Source organism: Mastomys coucha, unplaced genomic scaffold, assembly GCF_008632895.1.
Source record: "Mastomys coucha isolate ucsf_1 unplaced genomic scaffold, UCSF_Mcou_1 pScaffold11, whole genome shotgun sequence".
In the NCBI taxonomy this organism is placed as follows: Eukaryota; Metazoa; Chordata; class Mammalia; order Rodentia; family Muridae; genus Mastomys; species Mastomys coucha.
In genome coordinates this window covers 11,637,032-11,648,012 of record NW_022196893.1, presented here as the reverse complement: position 1 = coordinate 11,648,012, position 10,981 = coordinate 11,637,032, and the positions used below count along the sequence as shown (strand labels likewise).

General features: G+C 42.2%; 1 protein-coding gene across 5 annotated transcripts in view; it reads right to left on the bottom strand.

Moving 5' to 3' along the window:
- Tnrc6b (trinucleotide repeat containing adaptor 6B) overlaps positions 1–10,981 on the bottom strand; it is a 68,959-nt gene that overhangs the window by 52,629 nt on the left and 5,349 nt on the right. For 4 of the 5 annotated variants that reach the window (XM_031349881.1, XM_031349898.1, XM_031349892.1 and 1 more), the window contains exons 2-3: positions 9,873–9,894; positions 672–1,016 (exon numbers count right to left, since the gene is read on the bottom strand). In XM_031349881.1, coding sequence (XP_031205741.1) covers positions 672–1,016; positions 9,873–9,894 — 367 coding nt within the window. Of the gene's footprint in view, positions 1–671; positions 1,017–7,361; positions 7,419–9,872; positions 9,895–10,981 lie in introns of those variants that run through there. The other variant, XM_031349887.1, reaches the window with a different exon arrangement.

Below are 10,981 nucleotides of genomic sequence, written 5' to 3'. Positions count from 1 at the left end.
AAAAAAAAAAAAAAAAAAGACAAGACAGAAAGAACTCTCAAGACTTCTAATGACACTCCTCAGGAAAATATTCCTCATGTCTATATTAGAATGTCCAGCATAGTTCAAAATCCAGGGTTCTTAAATTAAACACTGATTTAAAAAAAAACCACCCGCTGGGTGGTTTTAATCCCACATGCCTGTAATCCCAGCACTTGGGAGGCAGAGACAGGCAGATTTCTGAGTTCGAGGCCAGCCTGGTCTACAGTATGAGTTCCAGGACAGCCAGGGCTACACAGACAAACCCTGTCTTGAAAAACCAAAAAACCAAAAAAACCAAAAAAAAAAAAAAACCCAAAACAAAAAAAAAAACCACCCTAGTTTAAAAACTATAGAGTGGTATTATCATCTGGTGTTCTCTGAAGACTCTATACAACATCCTAAGTAATCATTCTGGAAGCATAGGATTCTGGAAGATTTAGAAAAAGCCCCACGCAAGTCTCACTTCCTGAACACAGCTGAGGAACGACACAATCTATGCTTTCATGCCGAGATAGCACAACCCAGCTTAGAGAACTGCCCATGTAGATTTTATGTTGGGGCCCTCTCCCATCTGCTGCATGGTACTAACCCTACCTTAACCATGAAACAAAGGAAAGCTCTCCTGCTTTGGATCTGCCTCCGTGTCTTACCTGGTACAGTCCCACTCTCGCTCTGCAGCAGCGCTCCTGTCACTTGTGCGTTGTTGTGTGGGTTTGCTCCAGGTGCTGTGCAGGGAGGAGGCCCCGCCCCACCCCCGAGGAGCATGCAGGACGGTGGAGGGGGCTGCCCACGTTTTAGTAACACTTTGTGGTCCTGCTGGCAACGGAATCGCGGTGGCACCTCCCGAGGCATGTAGCGGGCGGCGCTTGGCGGTTGTCCGTTCGGCACTGCCACCCTTTTGGCATTGTTGCCACCATTGACTGGTGGCGATGGAGAGCTGCCAATTGGGCTGGCGGCCGTTGGTTGGCTTAAACTTGGTTTCGTCACTTCGGGCACTGAAAAACAGGTATTGAGACAGTCTTTTAAATTAAATACACTTTTCTAAAGTCTGTTTTTAAGAAAGCTTACATTTTGTTCTCAAAAGACAGGCTTTTTAAAATTCTTGTAGGATGTTCACTTTACTAAGGTAGGAGTAGTGGTAGCAGGTGACTGATAAATAATCAAAATAGCATGCCTTATTTAAGTGGGGAAAATTAAGCAACTGCCACTCACTATACCAAATCCTGGAAGGTACAAATGGTTGTAGCCAAGTACTCAGTAGTATGGAGGACTCTCCCTTCCACTAAGTTCTTAATTTAAAAAAATTATTTGTTTACATTTACCTTTTTACTTTCTCTGAGACAGGGTTTCTTTAATAAGCCCTGGCTGTCCTCCAACTCAGAGATCCGCCTGCCTCTGTACCCCAAGTGCTAGAATTAAAGGTATGTACCACTACACCAGGCTCTGTATTCACTATTTTGTTCTGGGTGTACACATGCTATGGCAAACACGTGGAGGCCACAGGACAACCTGAGGGAGGTGGCTCTTCCTATCACATGGTCCTAGGGCTGGGAACTTCGGTTGTCAGCTTTTGTGGCCAGTGTCTTTACTCTCTGTGCTACCTTGCAGACAATCATTCCATTGCTTTGAAGACCTCGGTGAGCTTCTCCTGAAGTTCCTGACTAGGCACGAGGAGCACACTTTGCCCATGTCCTTACAACATACTGAATTACATTTAAAGTCTCTGTCTCATTGGCCTTAAGTTCCTCAAGAACAGAAACCATCATCCATTCTCCTCCCTTTAGAACAGACACAGAACTGGCACCCACAGGACTACAGGCCTAGAGAATCACAACATTCCACACATGACTTTGGTTCCTACAGCCACCTGGACACAAAGGTTTATCTATGATTGTTTACATAACAAAAGTATTAGGAATCATTTAGCTTTTATTTCTAAAATATCTGCCTTAGCTCTTTCATTGATATAAAATGTCAAATAGTGCAGCAATATGCACAGCAACCCTGAAATCGCTATAGCCTGGTGGACCTGCTGCCCCCCACCTCAGCCCTGACCACCACTGTGTATTTCTACTCTCTACTTCCTGTCTCCGTCTTAGCAGACCACCACTGTGTATTTCTCTTTTGTAAACTCAGTACTTAGCTTGAACAATAGTTTTGAATACTTTCATGAAAAAAAAAAATCATCCACTCCTCCCAAGAAAATCTGCCCAGCACACTGAGACCGGCAATACTACAGGAATTCTCTGAGGCCCAAATTCCTGCCAAGCAACTCTGGTAGCAGTATTGCTTTGACTGCTGAAATGATGCTGGGCCAGCATGTTGCCATTTAACTGCCTCCTTTATGAGGAGAGAGATACATCATCAGAAAACAGGGGCCCAGACTAGCCACCACTGGGCACTACTGAATACTGTGAGTGACAGGAGAAAAGAAGAGTTGGCTCAAGTAAGTTCCAGGCAACTCATGCGTCTATTCTTAGCCAATCACAAGACAGTACTGGCCTCCCAGTAAAAGGGTGGTGGCTGTAATGTGATGATGAGCAGAATAAAAACTTAGACCAGTCATTGTCTAATATTAACACAGTACCATCTGCAGAACATATAGCAGATGATGGACAAATAACTAGTAGATATTTGTTTCTGGAATAGCCCACATGTCATTTACTAATCTTCTTTTCTCTAATGAGAATCAAGCTGGGTGGATTCTTCCCAGCTAGTTTGTGATGTTACCCTTCTACAAATGGGTTAGGCGCTCTAAGTAAAGCTGGCCACATGCCTAAACTCTCAGAACAGCTTAATGAGAATAAGGGCCTGACTAACTTTATAAAACACACAGCTGCTTCAACTGCCAAGTCTGGTCGGTGCTGTATACTGTGCCAGAATCCTTGGACAACCCCTTGTGGCATTTTCTCCTAATCATATCAAAGACAGGACGGATATGGTAAGGAGAACACAGCTCCACTACTTTTCTTCTGACATGCTGCTGGCTCTAGAGCTCAGGTGCTCAAAATTCCAGGGCTTGGTTAGGAAAGCTGATTGTGTTGGAGGACCCGGCTAGAGTCTTTTCTTTATTATACTTCTCTATGAACTTTAAACAAACAAGAGACAGCAAGATGGCTCAGTAGTTAGAGGGGCTTTCAACCAAGCCTAAAATCCCTGGACTCCATATGCTGGAATGAGAGAAATGACTATTACCAAGTTGTCTTCTAACCACACATACACAAATAATAAATAAATGTAAATGTAAACACCTTAAAGGCAAGCAAGATCTTGACATCTACTGGAGATGAAGCAACTGTTAGCAGGAGCAAACACTGTTTCAAAGTTGCTAATTCAAAGATAAGACATCAGAATTGGTGTGTGTCCGGATGTGAGCTGTCAGAGACTACCAGGCCTGGGTGTGCTGCCTTTCAGGCCTCTTCTCAGTGTTAATGATTTGTAGGCTGAAGCTTAAATAGCTCTAAAATGAGCTACTCTAGCCACCAAACCATGTGTATTTGGTTCAAAGGCCTCAAGGCCCCAGCTTCTTTGCCAGAGAGAGTCTATGTAGGCTTTAGGGAGTGGTGTGGCTGCCTGGCTTCTGAGCTCTGGATTCAATCCTACCAAAACAAAAACAACAAAACAAAACAAAAAACCCAACAACAAACCAAACCAAAGTCTATGCTTTAAATAAACAGTCTCTGCCTCACAGGAAATGAAAACATTGTAAAATACTGTGTGTCCTACTTTCTAATTTCTACTTAGGCACCTTTAAAAATTAAACTCTATTGACTCAGTCTTTCCCACACCCACTCTTTTAACTTATACCACTCTCTTACATTCTCTTACTTTGCTTTTCAACTACTAATTGTCCTCATTTCTGAAAATGTAAGCAAGGTGCCAAGCTTTTTTTTTTTTTTCACGAAAAGTGTTCTATAAGAAATGTCTGGGGCTGCTGAGATGGCTCAGCGGTTAAGAGCACTGTTTTTCCGAAGGTCACGAGTTCAAATCCCAGCAACCACATGGTGGCTCACAACCACCTGTCAGGAGATCTGATGCCCTCTTCTGGTGTGTCTAAAGACCGCTACAGTGTACTTATGTATAATAATAAATAAAATCTTAAAAAAAAAGAGTCTGAACTTAGCAAGTTTCTGAATTTGTACAAGACACCAAATAACTGCAGAACCATTACAAGCTACCACATTCTTCATCTTAATGGGAACACACACACACACACACACTCACACACACCCCTTTCATCTACATATTTTTGTAAAAGGGCTAAGGAGCAAGAGGCTCTAGATTCGATCCCCAGTACCAGAAAACCCAACCCAAAACTAAACAAAAACAGTTAAAACCATAGAAAATACACTATTTTAGGTTGACAACTTAAAAATTTCAAAGACTGCCAGGCAGTGGTGGCACACGCCTTTAATCCCAGCACTTGGGAGGCAGAGACAGGTGGATTCCTGAGTTCAGGGCCAGCCTGGTCTACAGAGTGAGTTCCAGGACAGTCAGGGCTACACAGAGAAACCCTGTCTCAAAAACAAAAATAAAAACAAAAACAAGAACAACAACAACAACAAAAAACCCCCCCCAAAACCTCAAAGACTGACCTTTGCACAGGTGACTAGCTCGTATTATGTGATTCTCAGTGATGCCTAGCACTGTCTCTACTTCTTCGCCTTCCACTCACATACTGGCTTCTGCACTCCCATCTCCTCCTCTGGTCACCAGTATCTGCAGGGCCAGGCTAGAGAGCATCTGGTAGTGGCCATCATGCCTGCAGCGTCTGACTATTGGTTCTTCTGAGATTTACTCTGCCTAGCTCTTCAATCTTTCCTCATTTCCCTTTGGGGTCCTCCATACTGTGGAGCAAGGGTTAAACAGTGGATGTTTAACACTCAATGGACATAAGATTTCGGTTTCAACAAATCAGCTGTGTACTAGGAGAGTGAAAGCAGCCATAGAAAGTGGCTGTGCTTCAACACTTTATTTAAGGATAGTGAGCCAGGAATTTTATATTCTCAGACACTAGTGGTTCTTTGAAACAACTAAAAAACCCAAAGAATTCTTTTTGCTCACAGGTAGTATAAAAATAAGCAGCAGGTCAGACTTGACTTGTAGGACAGGAGCAGCTTCTGCTTTTAAACAGCAGCTCATTTGCCAATTAGCTAGTATGGATGGACATACCACACTCGAAACAGGGCTTTATTCTGAAGTTTTATTTAGACCAGTTTCCAACTCATAACCATCTTCCCGCCTCAGTCTCTTAAGTGCTGGGTGGGATGACAGGTACAAGTTGCCACACCTGGCATTGAGTTTATGTCTACTTTTTTAAAAAAAAATCACATTTAATCATTTGTGGGGCCTGCCTACTTCTCACACTGAGTTACTTGGGAACAAACTCTTCGTCAGAGGATTTCGCTATTGGTGTGAAATTGTTTGCCAAACCATTATCTCCACTTTAGCTCTCTTTTATCCATTCCCTCAAACTTGTTCCCCAGCCCTAAGCTCCATTATCTTATAGCAGAAGTTGGCATCACCCAATTTGGTAGAGGTGTTTAGGATATCTGCCCTCACTCAACACTCAAACAATTCCCCAGGACCCCAGAGCTGAACTCTCCTCCCTCCTCTTTATCAGCAGTTCTATCCAGGCTATCTAGTCTCCTCCCCTCCCACATGAAAACTCTGTGCTCACTTATCTCTGTGCATGCTTTATGACAGCTCACATTCATTCATCTTAGAGATAGATACTAGCCTTCCCAGCTTTCTCTACTTCCCTATTTGTGTGTATGTAGATAGTATTGATGTGAGAGAGATCATACAGGCATGTACATGCCACAAAATGTGCAAACGTCAGACTACAACTTCTGAGTTTGTTTTCTTCTTCCATCATAAATTTAGGGATCAAACCCAGATCATCCAGCTTGAATGGCAAGCTTTTACTCACTGATTCACCTCACTGTCCCCAGGTCCATTTCCAACCAAATGTTCCCACCCATTAGAACACACCTCTAGTGTAGGCCCCTAAGATAGGCTAAATTATCTGAGCCACTGTCATACACTCACCATTTATGTTTCTGGGAATAAGCTCAAAAGCTAGTGTAGTAAAGTGACCCACACCCCAGATATGCTGGTGGGAAATGCTTTCCTTCCAATATGTGCCAATGAAGCATGGGCAAGACTATGATTTAATGCTTTGAACCACAGTATCTAAAATCTGATCCACTGAGCTGCCAAGTTTTCCCACTTCTTTGACTCTGAGTTGGTACTTCTGGGGTCAAAGTAAGACTCACTGAAAACAAAAACAAAGTGGATATTTCCTGTGGACATGTTCAATTCTAGCTATCAGAGCCCTATCTGAGGAGCCCCAGTTAGGAAGACATGGAAGCTACACAGCCCATGTATTTAAACCCCTCTGAGATGATAAATTCCTTGGCTGACCTGACCCAATCTGTGCGTGGTCCATGGAGTTTCCCCTTTCATACTGATGTCCATTACAGACCTGCAATTCCCACTCTGGATACTTTCTAGTGGCGAAAGGTCACATTAGTTTTTAGTCATTTCACTGCATCCCCGTAGCTCTCATTAAGACAACCATTATCCTACAGCACCTGTTAACGAGGCTAAACTGCAAGGGCCAAATTCTGCTATTATGTAGTTTGTGTAACTGGGCTTTTTAACCTTAGCCTAATCCTCCCTGTTAAGCTCATCTTAACCTGAGCTACTGCATGATTCTGGAAACCATTTGCTTCTGTCCAATATCCATAAAAGAGGATCTAAACTTCTGCCTAAGCTCCTCTTCTTCCTTTAGCTGAATATTAGGCATAGCGCATCCTCAGAACTTCGAACTGAAACCCCAGTCCAACTCTCCTCTCTGCAATTCTGACCTGCACTGGCCGGTTTTTGTGTCAACCGGACATAAGCCAGAGAGGAAGGAGCCTCGGTTGAGGAAATGCCTCCATGAGATCCAGCTGTAAGGCATTTACTCAATTAGTGATCAAAGGCAGAGGGCCCAGCTTATTGTGGGTGAGGCTACCCCTGGGCTGGTGGTCCTGGGTTCTATCAGGTAGGCTAAGCAAGCTATGAGGATCAAGTCAGTAAGCAGCACTCCTCCATGTCCTCCACATCAGCTCTTGACTGTGAGTTCCAGTCCTGACTTCCTTTGGTGATGAACAGCAATGTGGAAGTGTAAGCTGAATAAACCCTTTCCTCCCCAACTTGCTTCTTGGTTATGGTGTTTTGCTGCAGCGATAAAAATCCTAACTAAGATATCACCACACTGTTTGTAATGGTGGAAGATAAAGGAAGAACATATAGCCAATCTACCGCTTTTCTGAAATACAGAAAAATCTTACTTCAGTCCTTGTACAACCCAAGACTTGGCACCAACACAGTCTTTTCTTTTTTCTCTGCTGGGGAGAGAGTAGATTCATAGTTAAGGGGAGATCGCTTAAGGAAGACAACTATTGTTGGGGAGAGGAACATGACCAGAAATGTCAGCTCGGGGAGAAGAGTGAGGAGGAGGTGCCCAGCAGGCAAAGACTTGACCAAGAAAAGAAGAAACTTAGACACTGGTGAGTCTGACACACCTCAAATTATAAATATGTATATGCTTTAAAAAAAAAAAATCCTGTCTTCTCCTTGGAGACCTGAGCTACACTCTCAGCTCCTTTAGGATTATCTGACTTGATTTTCTGATTGAAGGAGAAGGAAGAGTAAGGAGACAGGGAAGAGAATTTCATCTACAATAGGCATGAAAAAGACCTAAGTAGAAAGGAGTGCACAGAAAGGAAAGCTTGACTTCTTTTTCTTCCTTTCTCCCTCCCTCCCCCCTTTCTTCCTTTCTCCCTCCCTCCCCCCTTTCTTTCTTTCTCCCTCCCTCCCCCCTTCCTTCCTTTCTCCCTCCCTCCCCCCTTTCTTTCTTTCTCCCTCCCTCCCCCCTTTCTTTCTTCCTTCCTTCCTTCCTTCCTTCCTTCCTTCCTTCCTTTCTTTCTTTCTTTCTTTCTATAGACTTTGGCATAAGATAGAATAATTTATTTGAGAACAGATCTGGTATTTATTTTATTTGAGAAAGAATGCCTAATGAACTTTGTATTCTGATGGAAACACCACTGATCATGGCTTAAATAGCCAGGCTTAGGACCCCAAATTCTACCATGGTCTCCATGTTCTACCAACACAGAGCCTGGCTTGTCAAGAAAACACCAATTTTCCCACCCAAGAGTCCTTTAATAGGCCAGTAGCACATGCCCGTAACTCCAGTCCGCAGACAGCAGAGACAGTAAGGTCAAGGCTAGCTTGGTCAACACCAAGAGGTTCAGATTAGCTACAGCTAGATACCAAAATTGTGTTTGTCTCAGTCTCTCTCTGGCATGCGTGTGCATACATGTGTCCACATGCGCGCGCGCACACACACACACACACACACACACACAAAATCCTGTAAATATTTAGTTCCAAGTCCATTCACATAGTCTACTTCTAAATAGGCTTAGAAAAAGGAGGCAGAGGCAGGTGGATTTCTGAGTTTGAGGCCAGCCTGGTCTACAGAGTGAGTTCCAGGACAGCCAGGGCTACACAGAGAAACCCTGTCTAGAAAACCCAAATAAAATAAAATAAAATAAAATAAATGGGTTTGTTGGACTTTCCTAAAAGAAAGTCTACTTGTAGGTTTTGAACTGGCTGAACTGGACAAGAGGAAGAACACTCTCCTCCAAACCAATTAAGATAATTATAACAACAATTTCTCAGTTTACTTTCTAAATCACTACAAAGTCCCAGGCCACAATCTTCTTTGAAATGCCTTTGACTAGAAATCCAATACACGAATGTATAAGTATCTGACAATTTATTTTTCATAATTCTATTTCCTAAGGAAGCTATCTTAGATAAGACACCTATGAAGACCGACCACCTTTACTGACCCTTCCGTCACTGAATGACGTGCTTTGACCTGTTGGTCAACCTGACCAAATCAAACCAAACTCATCATTAGAAGGACTTGCATCAAGTTCAAGTCTCCATTATTCTTATCTGATTTTCTTTTTCCTCTTTAAGTCCAGGGCAAAGGTTTTCATGTCATGGGGCCTCATGGATACTTCACACACACCTACAAGTGTTCCAGCCTAGAGACATCAAGGTCTGGCAGCAGCCTGGGCTTGTGCATTCTGACGACTCTGTATATTATTTTAATACACACCTAATTGAGAACCACATATTAAGGTGCTCAAATATAAGTATTATCTAAAGGAATTCTACCTCCCACTCTTAAGGCCTGCTAACCCAAAGTGACCATTATCAAATAAAACTACATAATTAGAGCCAGGAAAGCAGAAAGAACCACAGAAAGGACAGACTATTAGACTGAGAAAGGTCTAAAGGTCACTTGCTTCCACTGGCAACACACCAGGTTCTTGAGCAGAATCAACACATTCAAACCCTGGCGTCTTTTAAAACACACAGTCCAGGCTGCAGTTCAGGAGAGTGTGAACATTCTAGATGTGACATTCCATTTTCAGACAAAATGCATAATGTATTCCATGAACCAAGACAGGGAAGTGCTCTCTGTAATTTCCATCTGAAACTAGGAGTTGATAATTTGTTACTGTTCTACTAAACTGTTCTGAAAGAGTTCAGTTCAAAATCATGATTCACACAGTTTTAAAACAAAGGATTTACTCTTTTATTTCCTAAAAATGTAAGGCCAACTAGAAACACAATTACAAGTGCTTTTAGTTTGTCATTACTGCTCTGTAATGACTGCAAACAACCCACCTTAATTACTGTGCACCCACTCTCTTCGGGTGGACTGCAGGCTGAGTCAGCAGCACTGTGAAATCTAAACACAGAGAGAATGAAAATCTTACCTTTGGTTTTTTGTTCCGTGACCTGCAAAAGAAATAACAGACACAAGTAAATAAAATTTGCTTTTTAGTTCAGTATTGTATTGTACGATCGTTTTAATTTTATTAACTCAGGCCATACACGTTGTACTCAGTATACGCAGTACTCAGGCTTAGTTGAAATCCAAAACCAGCTCAGAGTCAATTCAGACATCTTTCTAGAGAGCTGTTCAGCCACACTCACACATATAGGATTTGGAGGAAATCTAAATTAAAACAAAAACAACAGCCGCCACCATTCCACTTGCTAAATGACACAGACCCTTTGTTGGAAATACTGTTAGCTATTTTGATTGCAATAATTTTAGAAAGTCAAATAGATGTGCCCAGAAACTCAATTCACCATTAATACAAAAAAAATCTCGAATACTAATGAGCTCAAACCTAAAGAGCCTGAGGGCCTCATCAGGAATTTTAGCCTCATCAGGAATTTCAGTTGCAAAGGGAGATTTGGAACCACGCCATGTGACTCAGTTACTCACTTACGTGGTAGAGATAGTCATCTCTCCTAAAAGGGTTTTGGTTAAGGGTAAAACTAGATAGCAATCCTAAAGTTCAATTGAAATCTGCTGTCATCATCAAAATTTATACCATAAAGCAGATCAGTAAGACTGAATTGTGCAAAATTTGAACAAAATTTTATGAATGCTTTATTAAAAGTATTTCTTTATGTCATAACTAAGATTTTATGAAAAACTCTTAAAGTGATGGGTGACTAAATATAGTAATGAACTTGAGGGTGGGTTGGAAATCTTTTGAAGCCAGATGGAAATTGCCTCTGCTATTTCTATAGAGGGGAGGGGCAATAACACTGAGATACTCAAATACTCCTTATAATATAAAAGCAAAACCATAAAACATCCCAAAGCAAGTAAGCCAAACTCCTAGGTATGGATGGATCACAGCACTGAGACAGACTCTGACCCACTCTTCCAAACTGTCAGCCTGCTAAAGTACATTTACATTGATTATCTAACTGTGTAAGAAGAGTTGTTAAAAATGAACTCAAAGTCCTCAATGCCCAGGGTCCAGAGAGAGAGAGAGAGAGAGAGAGAGAGAGAGAGAGAGAGAGA